Raw genomic sequence first — 20,260 nt, 5'->3', positions numbered from 1 at the left:
GCTCGGGTCGCCCTCCGCTGTCTCCGGGGTGACCCCTTTGGGGCTGCTGGTACTCCTCGCCGGGGGATGGGTATTCTTGTGTCCCGGTGTGGCCGCCGCACCTCCAGTATCAAGGCTGCGCGAGTCCCCTCATCGGGTGCCGGGTTATCTGCTCTGCCACTCCAGCTGGGCTGCCTCAGGGTAGTCGTCCAGAGCCTGGTACAACGCTCCCGGTCTTCGTCGTGAGGGACGTCCCGAGCTGCAATCGGTATTCAGCCGGCATTGTGCGCTGTAGGCGCTCTCCAGGTTGGCCCGGGTGCGGGGTATGTGGTTGGAGCCCTACAGCAATCACTAGCTTCGCGTTCCGGGCTGGACACCTCCTGCTGGGGCGGCTGTCCTCTGGTTCACTTCTTCATGCCCACCTTATCACCAAGTCGTCATTGTGTCTATAACCGCACAGGCTCCTCCAAGCTCCTCTTCTCCACGATCCACCATTTTGAAATCAACAGCGTGTATCCGCTTCACTCTTCTCCGTGATGTTTTGGATCACCCAGGTGCCAGTTTGTGGCGAGGATCTCCTGCGGTATGCTCCGGTCCTTCCTGGACCCTCATGTCCTATTTCAGCTAGCAGATCTCGCAAGTGTTGGCTGAATTATTAACAAGATCTCGACGGAGCTCTTAAACTAGCAGCCTGCTACGTGGCCACCAAGCCACGCCCCTAGAATACAAAGTTCTTGTCATTCCATATGTCCTTCACTTGGCAAAGTGACTTTCTTAGTTACTCCAGGTTTCTCGCACTTAAATTGATTCCACAACCTTCTGCTTGGCAAACCAAAAAGACTTTCTCTTCACATTCAAGTCAGAAGTCATGGAATTTCTTTTTCCATGATGCATACATACCTACCCATTGCATGGGCTATTTTGTATAAAGGCCCATGGTATCTGCTAAAGAAATTCAGACTCCCATGTCTAATCAGCTCCACACAATAGATACATGGTAGAAAGAGAGTACATTTTGTAGATTAAGCGGATTGTGGTCTGTTACAAGACTCAAAAAATAATCAAAGGCCATTTTCTAAATTGGAAATTCATGTGGAAAATAATTTACAAATGTTTTAGAATTTGTTTGCTACTTTCAAATCGTTGCCAATGCAAATATAGTCAATGTTTCTATGGTAAGTGTAAATGCATGGGTATTTGTGCCGTTTACGGTGAGTAATGCTTCATGGCCACTCTAAAATGCCAACCATAGCTGATATTCCATTTATTGTGAAGGTGCTCCCTATAGTGATGCCTCTTGTAAATGGATTTTCCTACAGAGCCTCTTATTTTCTAATTTCTAACAAAGTGGGAAAGCATCCCTCTCTTTGCTATTTTTGCAATTTATTGTTGCATTTTACAACTGTATATTGTTTCTTTTTTTCAGTTAAAGCTCATGTAAAACAAAGGAAGCTGGCTCCAGTAGTACCAAAGCCAACTGTGCAGTTGAAGTCTATACTAGTTCCTGCCGGGTGCAATGCCCAAACCATCTCTGGGATTTCTCCAAAAGCAATACTCCTCCAGCCGCTCACAACCTTCTTACCAAAGCAGCAGCCGGTTGTTAGTTTCCATGCTGCACCTACTAGAGGTAGGTGTCCTGTTCTATGTTGTGCATACCACTGCCAAACTGTGAGTGTGGCAGGGGGGGTGGGAATAAATCTCGACTTTCTTGCCATGACCTATTTTAATAGATACCCTTGCCGGAGTAGGTTTTCAGTTTCCTTGCATACCTAACACATCATAACATAACGTTTGTATTTGTAGCGTGCACATTCTCCGCTAACGGGGTATCTTTGTGCTATAGACACCTAACATATGTGTGTAGTTGCCAGATTCATTGCACTGATAAATGATGGTAGATCAAAGTATATTTGTTTAGGGAATGCTGTGCACTTGAAGAAAAGGCAACTATGAACTTGTATCGATTGCAAATAAGCAATTTTAATTTTTAAACGAGATAGCATTTCTCTTGTCATAGTACTTGAAGTGTGAGAGGTGGCGTTTAAGTCGCTCATTTACAGCTGTGGTGAGTTAATTAAGAAATACTGATAGATACAATTAAGAATAATTGTATTCCTTCATATGCAATTTCAGATGGTTAGATGTGCAATTTCAATGATGCATGTATCATTGGATTCACTCCAGGTTCCGAAATTGACAATGGTCTCTTTCTCCCAAAGGCCAACTACTCCTGTGGCACACATGTGGGTGGACCTTCACTTCAGGTTCTGCAGGTTCCATCATGCACTCCTAGTTGTTCTTCTTATCTCATAGTATTCAATTGTTTCCTTCTAAGTTCATTTATCGTCAGTCAATTTTTCGATGGTTTTTTTCTGAATTTCTCCACCTGAGAAAAACCATCAAATTGTTGTTTTTGTTTTTGAGGGGGTTACCGCCAACCCCTTCCTCTATTAATCTAACACTATTCCTGCCCCACCACAACTCCTTATATACCCTTTCCCACACACCCCTATTTTTTTCAGGTGGGTTTTTTCAGGAGGGAAAATTCAGTGAAATCCCATCGAAAAAATGACTGATGATGAATGAACGTCGTACCCCTTCTAATGTTTATTCACAGTTCACAAAGCTTAAAAACATCTGCTCCAGTTTGCACAATGTAATGCAGGTTATGTTCTCACAATGTGAACCTCACTCCAGGTTCCAGAATACAAAGTGAATTGCACTAATTTCTTACAGTGTTGATTTAATGTTGTTGCATGCTTCAGGACTTTCACCCGGTTTCCAGGCTGCCGGTGAAAATTTTCTGTTACTCTTGCAATATTCACTGGTGTTTGTTGTAGGGTTTGTAACCTTTACTTGATGACCCAAGTACTCTCATTCTCATACTCTTCACTGGTGTTGGTTACATACTCTGGGAACCTTCATTGCAGGTTCCAGGATGCAGCAGGGGTTGTTCGCTTGCTATCTGACTGCTCTGTTATTCCAGGGCTAGCTCTCTCCATGCTCCTTTGGCCACTATCATATCCCTCAGCCTTTGACTACTGTAGCGGCAAAGTGTTTTGCATATAAATCTCCTTATTGGTAGTTGGTCACCAGTGGTATCGGCTCTCTTTAATTGGTTGGTAATGTGTTTCTACACATCCTTCTCTGAGGCATTAGTCATGGGTCTTCTCCTTCCACCTTTTCTGGTTCTCACTCAACCCAACTGCTTACAGCTCCAGCCTCAAAAAACCAGGGGTAACCCCTGGGATTTCCAACGGCCTTGCTAAATGACTGTTCGGAAATGCCATCTGTGAGGGTGGAAACGGCCTGAGAGGCCGAGTGCCGGCGAGAGAAACCTGGAGTGGCCGAGAGACAGTGAGAGAAGCACAGACCCCCATGAGGTTGAAAGAAACTATAAAGCGGACTGTTAATGAATGGGAAAGTGCTCTATGAAGCAGGGGAGAGTGCAAAACCCCTATTGAGACCCTGAGGGGTGGAGTTGAACCATGTTGTGGCAAAAGAGAACCGGGGTAAAACCAATTGCTGAAAACAATCATGCTGAATACAAGAGTCGTCATCTTCCTAAAACCAGTACTTGGGAGAATTCCACAGAACTTTGTGCCAAACAGTGCCTGGCAGGTTAGTGAACCGGGCCTGGGTGAAAGACATAAACCTGAGAAATGGGTCTTGGACCCCCTACAAGTGATATATGATATGATCGTTTATTTATATAGCGCCTATACACAATGTGTTTCAAAGCGCTTCAAGGCAAGGGAGGGAACAAGGGAAAATAGAACCAGATTCTTACAGGCCATCAACAGTAAGGATGTGAAATTAACTATCGTACTCGGCCTGACGACATTTCAGATAGTGCAAGAGCTAATACATAGATAAGGAAGGGAGGGGGAGAGTGGGAAGGAAATGGAAACAGACAGGCGACTACCGTACTAGGCCTGACGACATTTCTGGTAGAGCCGGAGAAAAACAAAAGGTGAGGGAAAGGGGTGCAGAAAGGGAGGGGAGGAACAAAACAAGCGACTATCATACTAGGCCTGACGACATTCAGATAGTGCTGGAGGGGGGGGGTGGTGAGGAAGAAAATAGTAATGGGAGGGTGTACGAAACAGACGAGGTTGCTATCATAGTAGGTCCGGGGACAATTCTGATAGAGTAAGTGCATAGAAGAAAGTAAGGGGAGGAGATAGGAAAAGGGAGAAGGGAAAGGAGGAGAGAAAAGAGTAAGCAGTCAAAAAGAGTGGAGAAGCAAGAGAGGAGAGCGAATACAATTGCAGAAGTCAGTAGTAACACATAATGTTGCAAGCCAGGATACAAGATGAAGATGGGAACAGCATGATTCAGGGCCACCATGAGTACAAGATGCAAAGGAAGTCCAGCATGAGAGTTGAGAAAGAGTGACGCAAAGTGAATGAATGAAGTCCATAAAAGACAAATCCAGCATTGGCCACAAGACGGTGATGGTGAAGGAAGGCACCAGGTGGGCGGGGCTTGCTAAGTGGTGAAAAAGAGCAGCAGGCAGGAAGGTACCAGGTGGGCGGGGCTTAGGCCAGGTGACCTAGATCCACTTGCACCTGCTCCCCATCTGCAAAGGAAAAGAGGCTGGCGGGCTCCTTAAGTAGGGAAACAGAGCGGCAAGCAGGAAGGCACCAGGTGGGCGTGGCTTGCTAAGTGGTGAAAAAGAGCGGTACGCAGGAAAGCACCAGGTGGGCGGGGCTTGCTAAGTGGTGAAAAAGAGCAACAGGCAGGAAGGCACCAGGTGGGCGGGGCTTGCTAAGTGGTGAAAAAGAGCGGCAGGCAGGAAGGCACCAGATGGGCTGGGCTTAGGCCAGGTGACCTAGATCCACTTGCATCTGCTCCCCATCTGCAAAGGAAAAGAGGCTGGAGGGCTCCTTAGGTAGGGAAACAGAGCGGCAAGCAGGAAGGCACCAGGTGGGCGGGGCTTGCTAAGTGGTGAAAAAGAGCGGCAAGCAGGAAGGTACCAGGTGGGCGGGGCTTGCTAAGTGGTGGAAAAGAGCAGCAAGCAGGAAGGCACCAGGTGGGCGGGGCTTGCTAAGTGGTGAAAAAGAGCGACAGGCAGGAAGGCACCAGGTGGGCGAGGCTTAGGCCAGGTGACCTAGATACACTTCCACCTGCTCCCCATCTGCAGTGAAAGAGAAAACCAAGGGGAGAGAGATACCCTTTTAAAGAGAAGAGAAGACCTGGGGAGGAGAAAGATATCCTTTCGCAAAACCACAACATCATTGGGAATGCTAAAAGAGAACCTGAGGAAGGATTGGGGAAGGGAGACCTATTCCCCCATATTTGTGGAACTGCAAGGGTTGTCTAAGAAGACTTGGGCAAGGGAGACCTCCCCCTTAAACTGTGTGTAACTACCTTGGAAGATCTAGTGACAGCCAGGAGAAGCAGAACTCCCCAATAGTCACAAACTGCCAACACCCATCCAGAAGGAAGGAACCACCTTTCTGGAATCAGGGTGAAGCTAGTATTATAGTTTTCTTTTGAAGTGATGGTTTTACGTGCTTTCCCTGTCCCTGTTGCTATGATGTGCAATCCCGATAGCTCTTTGAGGGCTTTAAGGACCCCTCCCGTTTTCCCATGGACATTGTAAGATATGGGGGTATCCCTTAACTCTCACTTTATGCTCGTCTCTCTTGTGTATGTGGGTCTCTTAGTAATTTCACAATTTCTGGCTTCTCCCATCCCAGGAAATACTCAACCTTCCTCCTTTTGACTGGTAATTTTAGCCCCCTGACATTGAGCGTAATCAGCCGAAACATGTGTTTATCCTCCATGACCAACCTGGTGTAACACATGTTTCCTGATGTCCCCCCACCCATTAACCTTCTCCAACTCCCCCCTTTTATCCCTACCCCTCCCTCTCTCTGAACAATCTCCGGTCATACTCAACCCTCCTACCCCCATACAATGCAACAAGCCATGTGGGCTGAGTCTCGCTAACCATATGGTGAAAAACGATGCAGGTCTACCAGGACCCATAAACTAATTGAAATCCCAAGCGCTGAAACACCTCAGTTCTCCTCACTCCCAATGCCTACCCCATTGTGCCCCATCATCCCCCAGGCGGATTGTTCCCAAAACGTTGGGATCTTTAACCCCCTTCCCGAAGGAGAAGGGCCCAAACTGGAGTGGTCTTGCAGTCCCTCTGGAGTGACTCTCTTTGTCACTGCTTTTGTCGGGCCACTCGGGCCCACTTCTTGTGACCCGTCTCTGACAGTTTCCTCCATTCCCACATCTTCCTCTTCCATGACTCACGGATTGGTCTTGGGTCCTGTTGTGTAACCACCTCTTCCTCCAAGTTCATGATCCAAAACCCTTCCTCACATGTGGTGATGCAGTGCTGTCGACTGTCCCATGAAAACAACAAACTAAAGGGGAAGTCCATTTGTATTTTACCTGGACCCGTGCCAGGGTCCTGACAACTGGCCCTATCATTCTCCAGCATTGGATCTTTCATGGATTCACATGCTTAGAATATTCCCCGTCGTCAGACTGGGAACCCTCGGTACACATATATAGTCGTTTCCTATAGGAAAAAACTTCCGACACTTGTGTATCCTATCCACATCTACGTCCTCCCCGGGGACGTCCACGCATGCCCCATAGGACGTAATGGTATAAAAGCCCCGCCCCCGCGGGTCCCGTCAGATTTCAACCGTCTCCAAAGATAGTGGGATCTCCTCGCGTAGTCTCTACTTTCTAGGCTATCGTTGAAATTACTCGCTGGGTTGACCGAACGAGCCTCTGAGGTTTTTTTGGTCTTACCAGAATGTCGGGCAAACCTCTGTTTCGCCCGTGCGCCACGTGCGGATTGAAGAAGGTTTACGAGGGGGACGGCCATCTAGTATTTATTGCCTCCACCCTCACCATTCCGCAGACCAGTGTGAAATATGTAAGGGTTTTTCTCAGAAAACCCTGAAAGATCGGAATCGGCGGCTGGTGTCGTGGTTAAATGACGGGGCGGGAGCATACCCTCAGCCGGAGGTGGGCTCCGTGCGCAGCGTGGCCTCGACGAAAATATCGGGACCCCCGTGTCGTTCAACCTCGTTGGAACCACCGGCGAAGAAGACTCGACCGGCGGAAAGGGATGTTCCACGAAGCCACTCTTCCAAGGAGTCTTCAAAAGAATCTTCAAAAAAGATACCATCATCATCATCGTCGAAAAAGCAAGGAAAGGAAAGGCAAAAATCCTCCTCGGGCGATCCTCATCGATCTGCCACGAATAGAGAATCGGATAAACGCAGGGAGAGCACCGTTAAGGCGGGACCGCCTAAGCCACCTGCAGGCCCACCCTCGACGACGACGAACCAGTCAGTGTCCTCACTGCCTCTGACGCAGTTGGTTTCCCCCGTCATCAATCCGATGACGACAGCGACAATGTCCTCGTCGACCGAAGTTCTGGTCTGGAGACCAGAAGTTTTTGATATGGGGTTGCCGGACACAATACTGCAGGAACAAGCAGTGTCGATTTCCTCGAAGGGAGACGACGGTTTCAGGATTGCGGGCCCGGAAGACCTTGGGCTACAAGCCAAGTCGCCATCAGGAGCAACCTGCTCTCAGGTGTTTACCAATATTTCAAACTCTCAATCGGCCCTGTCCATGGAGGTCCTGTCCTCCTTACACTCGCTGCTAAAATCGTTGGATGAAAGGCTTCCACCTGTGGCGTCGACCCCCCCCGGCGACGAACCCGGCCCGTCACACCGTCCAACCAAAACGAGCGGAGTTCTGGTGACTCCAGTAGTCCAGGAGGAGGGTGAGCTTTCGGACTCTTTATCTGACCGTGGGTCAGCATCGGATATCTCCCTGTCTCCATCTAGGGATCCATCCTGGGTTTCGGATGTGGAACTGGAAACACCAAAGAGTCCCACTCATCCATTGCCACCAGACGATATTGGCGCTTTTCATTCAATGATGGAAAAAGCATGTAAGGAGTTTGGCCTGGCCCAGCAGGAGGAGAAAAAGGACTGCTTTCTATTCAATCATATGGGTAAGAATAGACGCTCAATATTCTCAATACCCATTTTAGATCATGTCTGGAAAGAGGGTGTTCAAACCATGCGTCACCCGTTTTCTGAACCGGCCGTCAAAGGCCGCATTGAAAAGAAATTTAAAGTGCCAGACTCTACCCCGAAGTGTCTTTCGTCCCAACCTACACCAGATTCAGTGGCAGCGGCGACGAGGAAAGCCAAGGTTCAACACAAGTGCTCTACCCCTCCGGATAATGAGGCAAGGCGCCAAGACGTGTTTGGTAAGAAGGTTCTTTCCGTGGGTTCTGCAACTGTGAAAGCAGCCAACTCTCTGGCTATAGTTGCCAGGTACGACAGGGAGATGTGGCACAGACTTACCCCTATACTTGACCACCTTCCGGAGGAACATAGAAGAACGGCGATGTCTCTGGTACGAGAGGGCGAAGAGGCGTCGAATCATGCTATTAACATAGCGGTGGACCTGGCAGATTCGGGTTTTAAGCAGATAAACAACGGAGTTGTTCTAAGACGCCAAGCTTGGCTTAAGTGCACCAACTTCAGACCCGAGGTGCAGTATAAGGTATTGGACATGCCCTTCGAAGGTGACCTTCTTTTCGGAGAAAAGGTGGACGAGGCCTTGAAGGGCATGAAGGAGGATTTGGATACGGCACGGTCGTTGGGTGCTCTTCAGGGTGGTAAACACTTTCGATCCTTTCGTCCCTTTAGAGGGGCATCTGGCAACTCAAGATTTTCTACACCCAGGGATAGATCCTTCGGCAGATCGGCGTACCCTTCCCAAGGATATAGACGCACCTCTCAAAACTCAAGCCGGCGCAGAAACTTCCAGTCATCCAAGAGACCGACCTATTCGTCGTGGACGAGCAAACAGAAAGACCAGCACCGTTCTGGGAGGAAGAGTGTCAAGTAGCGTCAAAGAATGGGAAAACATCACAACAGATCAGTGGGTGTTGGACACAGTGAGGTACGGACATTCTCTACTATTCAAATGCAAACCTCCAAAGTGCCCACCTATACCCCTACCCCAACCACATCTGGACAATTTGCTGCAGGAAGTAGCACTTATGTTACAGAAAGGTGCCATAGAGTTAGTCCCTGCATCGCAGAAAGGCCAAGGGGTATACTCGCGGTGTTTTGTGGTAAAAAAGCCGAACAGAAAATGGCGTCCCATTCTCGACATACGCGACCTCAACGAGACCTTACAGAGCCAGAAATTCAAAATGCTCACGCTGCAGGAAGTGATCAGGTCTGTTCAAGTGGGAGATTTTTTGGCATCTCTAGATCTACAGGACGCGTACTTCCACATCCCTATGTGTCAAAAACACAGGAAGTTTCTGAGGTTCATGGTAGGTCAGACACACTACCAATTCGCAGTGCTCCCGTTTGGTCTCAAATCCTCCCCAAGAACGTTCACAAAATGTTTGGCGCCCGTGGCAGCCTGGCTGAGAAAGAAAGGGCATCATGTATACCCGTACCTTGACGACTGGCTTGTGAGGGGATCCTCCTCGGCGTCGACCAACGACAGCGTACAGGCTACCTTACAGCTTCTGCAACGACTGGGGTTCGCAGTGAACTTCGAAAAGTCCTCTCTAAGGCCATCAAAGAACTTAAAGTTCTTGGGAGCTCAATTCGAAACCCAGTCGGGAATAGTGAAGCCTTCCCTAGACAGAATGTCAAAGATCAGTCAACTACGTCTACATGGCACACTCTCAGTGAGAAAGTATGTGGCGATCCTAGGTTCCATGGCTTCCTGCATCCATCTAGTAGCCAACTGTCGATTGTTCATGAGGCCACTTCAGGAATTCCTAGCGGACAGATGGAAGCAGTCCACGGGTCGGTAGTCAGACAGGCTAACCGTCGACGACGACGAAATCATCCGAGCCCTCCAATGGTGGAAAAGCGTTCACAACCTGGACAGAGGGGTTCAGAAGAACCCGAATTTCAGAATACCATCATCACGGACGCATCCCTGACGGGCGGCGGAGCACACATGGACAACCACCAAACCCAGGGCAGATGGTCTCCCACCGAATCACGCCTACATATCAATGTGCTGGAACTGAGGGCAGTGAGATGGGCCTTGAAATCATTCCTCCCACATATCAAGGGGTCGAGAGTGAGAGTGCTGACAGACAACACGACAGCCATGTTCTACTTGATAAAACAAGGCGGCACGAGATCCAGGACCCTTTCTGTGGAGGCTCAAAAGGTATGGCATTGGGCTTTGAAACACAACATATCTATAGTGGCTCACCATCTCCCGGGAGTGAAGAACGTACAAGCGGATTCCCTGAGCAGGAGCATGGCTCAGATACACGAGTGGGAGATGGACACCATTCAGCTGCAAAGAATCTTCAAAAGGTGGGGTCACCCCTCAGTCGATCTCTACGCAACGAAAGAAAACAAGAAATGCGAGCAGTTCGCGAGCAGATGGCCTCAGAAAGGATCCCTAGTGGAAGCGTTCTCATTTCCGTGGACAGACAAGTTCCTGTACGCCTTCCCTTTGTTTCCCCTTATACGGAGGACAATACAGTGGATTCGCAGATACAAATGCCGGGTCATTCTGGTGGCACCGTATTGGCCGAGACAACCGTGGTTTTCCGACCTACTACACCTGTCGTTGGAACAACCGATAACTTTCCAGAAAGTTCTGAATCTCCTATCCAGGGACAAGGGAACGGTGTGGCATCACAATCCGGACAGCCTCAACCTGACGGCATGGCTCCTGACTTTGCAGAATTTGGCAATTTGAAAGTCTCGTCGGATTGCCGGAAAATTCTACAGGCGGCTAGGGATCCTTCCACTAACAAGTCATACATATGCAAGTGGCGAAGGTTCTGTATGTGGTGGCAAACACAGCACGAAATACGGCCTTGGGAAGTAACTCCTGAACAAATTTTACCGTATCTTCTGCACCTAGCAGAGAGTGGGCTATCCTCGTCATCCATCAAGGTGCACCTAGCGGCCATCTCAAGGTTCACGAGAAGGAGACATTCCGCACCGTTATTCAGCGACAGACTGGTGAAACATTTCATGAGGGGTCTCTTTAGAACTTTTCCCCCTACGAAGCGGTTCCCACCATCGTGGAGTCTAAATGTGGTGTTGGCGGCTTTAATGAAACCTCCTTTCGAACCAATGTCTTCTTCATCCATGCAGTTCCTATCGTGGAAGCTGGCTTTCTTAATTGCCATTACGTCAGCTAGAAGAGTTTTGGAATTACAGGCATTAGTCATAGACCCTCCATATATGAGATTCTTTAAAGATAAAGTGATACTATCAACTAATCCTACTTTCATCCCGAAAGTACCGACGGTCTATCACAAGCACTCGACCATTGCTCTCCCTACTTTCTTTGCGACCCCGTCGTCGACGGCGGAAAAGGCTCTTCATACGCTCGATGTGAAAAGAGCGTTAAAGTTTTATCTGCAAAGAACGCAAGAACTCAGAACTACCAGACAGCTGTTCATCGCATATGGTCCGTCGACGAGAGGAAGGGCAATTTCCAAGCAAGGACTGGCTCGATGGGTCTCGTCGGCAATTGCTTTTAGTCACTCCAAGGCCGGGAGACCCCTACAAGGGCACCCTAGAGCCCATTCCACAAGATCGACAGCCTCCTCCGCGGCGCTATGGGCAGGAATTCCTCTGACAGACATCTGCCAGGCGGCGGCGTGGTCAGTCCCACACACGTTCACACGCCATTACTGCCTGGAAAGGCAGCATGCGGATGAAGTACAGATGGGGAGGGCAGTGCTGCGCCATCTTTTTCAATGAGGTAAGCCAAATGGGGAAACTGTTGTCTTTTACCTTGCCGATGTTTGGTTTTTTCCTTGATGTATCGCCTTTATATTAATATGTTACTGCTTACGTGCATATATATATATATATTTGGACTGGGAGTGGTTTATTTTTGTAATGTATGTTGCATTGCATTCTCACCTCCTTCTTCTAGGATACTCCTATACAATCTATTCTAAGCATGTGAATCCATGAAAGATCCAATGCTGGAGAAGGGAGTAGTTTCTTACCTGTAACTCCATTTCTCCAGCGTTGGTATCTTTCATGGATTCACATGCGCCCACCAGCCTCCCCGAAATGCAATGTGCAGGATATGAGCATAAACAGGTTTCCCCCTTTCTTCTTTGGAGGGGTCGAAATCTGACGGGACCCGCGGGGGCGGGGCTTTTATACCATTACGTCCTATGGGGCATGCGTGGACGTCCCCGGGGAGGACGTAGATGTGGATAGGACACACAAGTGTCGGAAGTTTTTTCCTATAGGAAACGACTATATATGTGTACCGAGGGTTCCCAGTCTGACGACGGGGAATATTCTAAGCATGTGAATCCATGAAAGATACCAACGCTGGAGAAATGGAGTTACAGGTAAGAAACTACTCCCTTCTCCGCTTCACCAGCGTGGATTGCGCCAGATCTTGAAACAGTTGTATTTCTGTGCCGTTGACCTTTATAGGGCCTGCTTTCCTGGCAGCAATCAAAATGTTCTCTTTCTGTCCATACTGCTGTAGTGCAACCACCACATCTGTTGATCTAGCGCCTTGGTCCCCTCTTTTAGGACCCATGCGGTAGATCCGATTCAGAGGAACTTTGCTACAATTCTCCAACTCCAAAAGGTCTGCAGAGACCTGCTGCGATGTTTCTCGCAAGTCCCGATCTGCCACTCCTTCCGGCAGTCCCTTTATCCTTATGTTGGATCTTCTCAAGGTCCTCGCTCAGGATCTCCAAGTTCTGAGTGATACTTGCAAGTTGCTCAACTAAGCCATCTATCTTGCGTGTGTACTCCGCCAGCTCCTGGATAGCATTTTCAGCCACATCAGTCCTCTTTCCCAATTCTGAAATGTCACCTTTCACCTCCAGTAGTGACTGGGCCAGCTCTGTTCTGATCAAGCTCAGTTGAGATTGGAGGGTCTCTGTAATCTTTTCACTGAATTCCTGGAAGCATTGTTGTAATACTACTTTGGTCACCGCCTGCCCTGCCATCTGGGTTGGTGCTGTGCCTTGCTCCTCTCTGCCTCCCCTTCTTTCTGCCAGAACCTTCATGTGCCTTTATGTGGATTTGGAAATTGAAGTCACCTCCTTCAGTTCTTTGTTTTTGTGCCTCGACATTAGTAACTACTGCCTCAGGGAACCATCCTGGATCTTTCCAGTCTCCGGGGCAGTGTCCCCCTCTTCCTCTCAGAGCTCCACTGCTCACCTGTCAGCTCTCCGGTGTGGGGCCGGTCCCCTCCTCACCAGGCCGAGCTCCACTGCCTCTTCTTCGCCATGCACCCATGTGGGCTCTCCGCAGGCATGCTCGGCCCCGCTAGTGGCTGGGGCCGGTAAACAGCCCCCTTGGCCAGTCAGCTTTGCTCCTTTCCTCAAACCGGGTTCCATATATGAGAGGGGACACACCTCACTCACGTCCAGGGCCCCCGCCGTAGATGTGGTCCCTTTCGGGACTAGTCTCAGCGATTTGGGCCTCAGGCCCTGACCCCCGATGCCAAGATGTTATTTGTGGTGGTGAGGTAGAGAATTGTGCATTGTCCAGCGCAGGCTCCCCCAACGCTCCACGCTCTGGGGGACGGGATTCCCTGGCCCATTCCTTCTGGTGCATTCACTGGTCATCTGTGTTTATAAAGGGACCTGCTTGGTGTGGGAGGTTACCTGCTGTCCTACCTACCTGATGTCCGGGACCATCCAGAAACTGCCACCACCCTGGGACATACCAACCTTGATGCTAGTCGGTGGTGAGCACTGGGCTCGTTGTGCCTGTAGTTCCTCTGGCCCGCTCCTCGCCTGGGGCCGCTCCTTGCCTTCCCAGCCCCAGGCTTGCCGTAAATCTGGTGCCCCTTGCGGGTCCTCTGCTCCGGCGGCACACCATCTAGCAGCTCTAATGCAGCTTGTTCAGTGATCCGGGCATCAGGCTCGAGCTCCAGCTGATCTGCTGCTCCACCCCAAGAGGTAGGGGGAAGGAGGCTGCACCATTCGCTGCCACGGCTCGCTCAGGGATATTGGCAGGGCCGCCAGATCAGCTCTGCCGCACTCCGCCACTGTGCAGCAGCCGCAGCCCTCCACTCACCGGAGTTCCCTGCGGGTGCCACACAAGCTACCCAGCCTTCTCCCGATTCATGTCTCCACCCGAGGGCGCTGCTCAGTGATATTTCATCATTATTATGTTGGCGCCCGGGTGAGAGCTCTCTCTTCACGGTGCTCGCGTCCTGGGCGGCCATCTTGGAATCCTCTATTTATGCTTTTAAAGGGTCCCAGTCTCCTTTGTTTAACACCCTTTTCGGCACTTTGCCACAGCCACTTAACCTCAGAAGGGTTTTATCGTCTCACTCCAATACTGTATATTTTTAGACTCATTCCCTTTCAAAAACGCTACTTGGGCAGAGGAAAGACTTTCTTCTCCTCTAACCATAGGCTTACAGGGTGCAACATCAATTTCCTGTTGTGTCCAGGTCAAATCTCTGACCTTGACAAGAAGAGGAACACACCCCTTCTCACGAATGGTGGGAGGCAGAGGGAGAAATCCTGAACCAGTTCTTGCCCTTTTGTAAGTCCTGTCGGGAGGGAACCAACCTCTGTTCTGCCTCATTGTGCCAGAATGCTCACATGCAGACCATTATCTCCATCCATGCCTCTCTACAGTGATGCTTTCCAGCTTTTATTCTATTTTTTTTCAGAGCTTCAGAAGAAGATGATACACCTGTGACCAATCAACTTCCTGGGCGCCAGTGGTCCAGGGATGAATATCTTGGTTTCTAAACCATCAATCAGCCCCACACCGCTAGAAGGGATCCAAACAGATTGGAAACACAAGTCAATTATAAACCACCTTGTCCAATTTTGGTAACGTGGACGGAATGGCAGGCTTATCTCCGCAAGGTCTTGGATTGTTGGTTACTTGCAACTCAGCGAAAATTAAATTATTACCCAGTGATAAAAGGGACTGCCCAGTCAAGGTTGTATAAAAATATCTACTTTATCATTATTATGACAGTCCTAGCACACTACAACATACAACCCACCCGGTAAAGGAACACAGAGGACAGACAGTTTCACGAAGGAACGGGATGCACTCTGGATACTGACAGAAGGGTAGTCGGTAAATCAATCAGTCTTAACTGTTCAGTTATTTGGTTTCAGCTACAAGGGAGCAGGGGATCGTAAATGTCGTAAATGTCACCGCAGGCCTTCGTTGAAGGACCAGGGGGACAGAAACAGAATTTACCTGGTGCGTCAGATGTTCTTGATGCTCGACGGCATCAAGGCGGTTCCAGGATGCTTTGCAGCTCCTGCGACAGAGTTCAAGACTGGAGACAACTGTGGGTATAAGGCAGCAGGCAGTTCGGCAAGTAAAGCTGGACGGACGGATGTAGGCTGGCCTACACAGCAGCTTGGGGGTCAAGACTCACGGTCTCTGCTGGTTGATGTATCTGGAACGCTGGTCGAGGTGTCTGCAGCGTGGCAAGTCAGTGGTGTAGCCAGTCGCGGTTCGAGGGCCAAACTGCCCCGAAAATGTCCTTAAAAGATGGACACTGGTTGATGCTTGTCGTGGCACTCCTCCTAGCTTCTTAGCAGGGCTTGTGTCATCCTTCAGGGCAGACGGCCCAAAGCTGAGAAGAGTGTTTGCGGGCAACAGCCTTGTCCTTTATTCAGAGACTCTCTGGCACTTCCCACCTAGGAAGCTTGCTGGCAGAACCTAGCAGGGCACGCTGTGTGCTGGCTGGGTATTGGTTCTGGAGCTGCTGGATGGGTCCTCTGAGTTCGGTATCTCCCTCTGTTCCCTGTCAGATGTTTAGGGGAGGGATCTTGCTTCCCTCTTGGAAATCCTGCCCTTCCTTCACTGGCCGAAGCTGTAAGGCAGACTGTACCTTCAGCCAGGGTCCAAATGAGTCCTTCTTTTTGAAGTCGTCAGATGATCTGCCAAAATACAGGCTCAACCCTCTTTCCAAGCCAAATGCTCCCCAGGGATTGGTGCAGGCTGAACCTAGCTGAATGAACCAATCCTTGGTCCCCACGACAATCTTCTGTTATGCATGAGGTCATAACCAGAGTGCTTTGAGACAGTAAAGGTAATGGGTGACAACATGTACTATTAAATCCCACCCATCTTCCTGTCTGTTGTAGATCAAAGTATCTCTCTGGTTAATTGAGCCCTCTGTGGCTTCTGATCAACGTGCAGGTCTCCCTTGAAGGTTGTGGGAGGAAAGACTTTCGGTCTCCATCAAAGCACATACTTCTTCCCTCTGAAAGGGGTCCCGCTGCAGGGGTTTCCTACTGTACACGGTTTCCCCAGACATGACATTGACTGCCCTTCATACAGAGGGGTGGGAGCTAGCATCAAGTTGACACGTTGCATATCAAAGAGGTGTTGGTTTCCTGTCCCCTTTTGTCAGTTCTGCAATGTGGCCTCTCGCAGGCCTTTTTCAATTAACTCTCATCAGCATGTGCTGCCACCAGCAGAACATTGACAATAGACAGGGCGGATCCATGGAGCCTTTGTTATTTAATTAAGTTGACCATGGCAGGAGGAAGGTGTTGCCTTCCCCTTTCCTGAGATGATTTAATGTAATCGTGGCTGTCACATTCTAGCTCAACATGACAGGGGGACTGCGCCTGTAGGCTGTGTCCACCCAGAGTACATGTGACTATGTGTTTGTTGTGCAGCAAGCATAGGAAAATGTGTGGTTTAACCCCACACAATTTCCGCAGTAATCGCCCATCATTCAATTTCTTATAAAAACATCAAAAAAGCCCAGGCGAGTGCCCACCCTCCGTGCGGATGGTCGAATTCCTCACAACGCCCTGTGTGAGAGACTAATGAATTCACCACAGCCAATCTGGTCAAGCACCGAGTCCAAGACACCCATAAGTAACAGTAATTTTCAAGATGGCGGATAGCAGACTTACCACCCCAGCAACCAGGAGAAGTAGTGAGAGAGAGGGGAGCTGGAGGACTCGCGCGACTGCTACACAAGTAGTGGTTTGCTGCAGTGTGCTGGTATTGTTTCTCTTGACACCCTAGACCACCAGGGTCAAATTAAAGAAGCAGGGGCCCACACAGCCCGAAGACTTGCTTTCCAGGGCAGGGGGAACCTGCCCCCACATACAAACGTAGACAATGGCACTTTAGTGCTATCATGGAGGTTCCATTGCGGGTGTGTACGGAAGTGGGTGGGGCTTAGTACCCATTGTATGCCTTTTGCTCACACATGCAAACTGGGGGAAAAGGCACAGAACTATTGGCTAGGGAAAGGGGACAGATCCTTAGTAAGGAGGGGCAATATAATGCAGGAAGAGGAAGGTATGGGTTTACTTTGTGAGGTGAGAAGTCGAGCAGCAGTTTGCGGAGGAAATTGCTGGAGCAAGTAAGAATTGGTTTAGTAGTGAAGGGGATTTTGCAGTTAAATGTGCGTGTTTGTGTTGTTGGGTGAGTAGGAGTGAATGTAAAGTGACTGGCACTGGGTGAAAGGAATGTGTCTGTAGTTTGGAGAGAGAAGTGTAGTAGTAGAATGAATAGTAGGAGGGCATAGGGTGGCAGGAGGAGAATAATTAGAGTGGGAGTAGTAGTAGTAGTAGTGGTTGGAGAAGGGGTACAAGTGAGGGGAGATGAGAGTGAGAGATTTCTGTGCCACCTGTGACACTGTATGTTATTGCTGAAGAGTCCATTAGGCATATGGGCCGGTAATCGCCATGGCCCACTTTTCTCACCTTTTTTACAGCTTGGTGCTATTTTGGCAACATCCAGGAAAATGGTATAGCCCACGGCCAATGGAATTTAAGACACTAAAAATAACAGCCCCCCTATCATAGGATCCTTTGTCAATCCCAGGTCCTTTAGTTCTGTTCTTTCATTCAAAGGCTCTCAATTTTTCTTCCAGCATAAATTGTGTAATGGGTCATCCAAAATATTCTACAAGAGAAGGGTTGAATTTTGTAATGAAATCATGCCTAGTTCCGGGGGGCGCTGTGTGTGCAGAGCAGGCAGTGGAAATCGTATAAATATAAGCATCCTTTGCCTAAATGGGATGCTAGTAGCTGTTTTGTGGGGGTAATGCAACGCTCCCTCAGAAGACTCTCATCCTGACCCAATTCGGCATTGGGAGCTGACTTTTTGGTGGACCCGGTATGCGGCCGCGACCCAGCTGTGTGAAGGCGTGTGAGCTGTTGAGACTGCAGAGGCCCTGGCCCAGGGAACCGCTCTGCTTGCTGTCTGTGCTAAACGGGCTGGTGTTGCAAGCAAGCTGGACACTGCCATTGCATTGAAGCCTGCTGCTGGAGTGACTGCGTGGGCTGTCCCTCGGACTGCGGGCTGGGGCACTGGGATCGTGGAGACCCGGGGCTATGTGCTCTCATCCAACTCTTGACATCGCTACATCTTGGAGCCGGAGCTCTGGCACCATCCTTGGGGTCTCCCGCTGTGATCTCCCTGCCGGTGGCACTAATGAAATCTAAGATCAGTGCCCCATAAAATTACCCTACGACGAAGACCTGTGGGGAATCGGAGAGCAGCAACACCTGCACCGACGTTGTCCGTTTGCACACTTGGCCTCTCGGTGCTTGTGTGTGCCGTGGACCCGCCGGGATAATTACTGTGACCGAGGTGAGAGAGGGGGCCGCCATATTGAAGAGTACATCACTGCGGCCTGCGAGGGCCCTGCAGAGAACCTACCCGCCAAAGTGGTGCTTCCCGACTTCAAATGGACCCAAGAGGAAGCTGATATAGTTTGAAGCTAATGATAGCAACACCCTAGCAATTCCCTGTGTCTCCTTTATGTATTAGATTGGCATTTGAATGGAGCCACATCAGACCTGATGGTGAGGTCAGACTATTAACCCCAGTCACATACGCTACAGCCCCTTTGTGGAATTCCAGAGGGCCCTCACGACCCCCGGACGTTGTCACGCAACGTGGCTCACCAGGTTGACGGCGGATCCTTGTCTGTGCATGGACTGGGTGCGGCTGCTCACCCCTCTTCCATCCGGCAAACCATTTAGTCTGCAACATTGTTCGGAGGGAGATAGAAAAGCAAGGGGTTCACCTGAAGATCACTGGTGCGCAAGTTTCACCACCTTATAATTAGTTATAGCAACTTGTTGAGGTGGAACGGCCTGCAGCGTTAGTACTTCCACTGGGATTCCCCTAAAAAAGCCCAGGTCAGTTACACAGTGAAAGGATTTGTTTTGGAAGTGGAGTAAAACGCGCACTGCCTACGTTTTGTTGCCAATTAAGTTAAGACACTTTACTGTAAATGTGATTTGACGCCATTACTGACACACATTGATCCACTCAAGTCTTTTACTTTGACAAGCCGTTAGCCTTGAGAATGACCCACGTGGTTGAAACACGTGTCGGCTGCTCACTTCATGATTACATTTCCTTATGCTAGAAAATAGAACTGTATCTGTGATTATAACTTAATTGGCAACAAAACTTAGGCAGTGCGCGTTTTACTCTACTTCCAAAACCAATCCTTTCACTTTGTTCAGAGGGAGACCGGCATGGGGCCCCTGTTCTACTTGATCACAATATGACGAAAAGGGGCAGGGAGCCTGCACCTAAAACATCCAAGGTGGCAGCCTCAACATTGACCACTGAATCCCCAGCGACACCTGATCCTTTGACCATGCAGCAAATACTCAACACCATGACTAAAGGGTTCAATGCAATGAATGGTAAGTTGGATGATATCACCACCACAGTCACTTCCACAAGAACTCAATTGGAGAAGGAAACTCGAAGAATGACAGAAGCTGAGTGTAGGATCGACGTAGCCGAGGACGACATTACATTTTTGAAATCCACAGTGGCGGTTCCAAGGATATGAGGTCAGTGAAGGCCAAATGCGACGACCTGGCATCAAGGTCACGCAGGAACAACCTACACATTGTGGGGTTCCCTGAGGAGGTGCTACGTGGTTACTTGGAGATTGTGGTAGAGGGGGCAACTCTGGGAAGTGCTGGGTGAATCTGGGCTTTCCCCTCACTTTACTATTGAGCGTGCCCATTGAGTGCTAGCCGCAAAACCCAAACCTGGCGATTATCCTCCACTAATTATTGACCGCATCATGAACTACAGAGACAGGGATCCTATTTTGCAACAGGCCAGAGAAATAGGTGACCTTCGCTATGAGTCCAACAGTATACACATTTATCCAGATTTCCCAGTGGCTGTTCAACAAGAGCACTGTACATTCATGCGAGTGAAGAACCTCAAGAAATGTCTCCTATGCCATGCTGTTCCTGGCTTGCCTGAAATTTCTACACAATAAAACT

General features: G+C 49.4%; 1 protein-coding gene across 1 annotated transcript in view; it reads left to right on the top strand.

Annotated features, from left to right (window-relative positions):
* Positions 1-20,260, top strand: part of ATF6 (activating transcription factor 6) — a 946,910-nt gene that overhangs the window by 138,191 nt on the left and 788,459 nt on the right. The window contains exon 6 of the mRNA XM_069641287.1: positions 1,406-1,606. Within this exon, the coding sequence (XP_069497388.1) occupies positions 1,406-1,606 (201 nt within the window). The remainder of the gene's footprint in view (positions 1-1,405; positions 1,607-20,260) is intronic.

The sequence above is a fragment of the Ambystoma mexicanum genome, chromosome 1q (assembly GCF_040938575.1).
Source record: "Ambystoma mexicanum isolate Mex_15411 chromosome 1q, UKY_AmexF1_1, whole genome shotgun sequence".
Taxonomy (NCBI): domain Eukaryota; kingdom Metazoa; phylum Chordata; class Amphibia; order Caudata; family Ambystomatidae; genus Ambystoma; species Ambystoma mexicanum.
The sequence above is the reverse complement of the archived record's forward strand: the minus strand, read 5'-3'. Positions and strand labels throughout refer to the sequence as shown.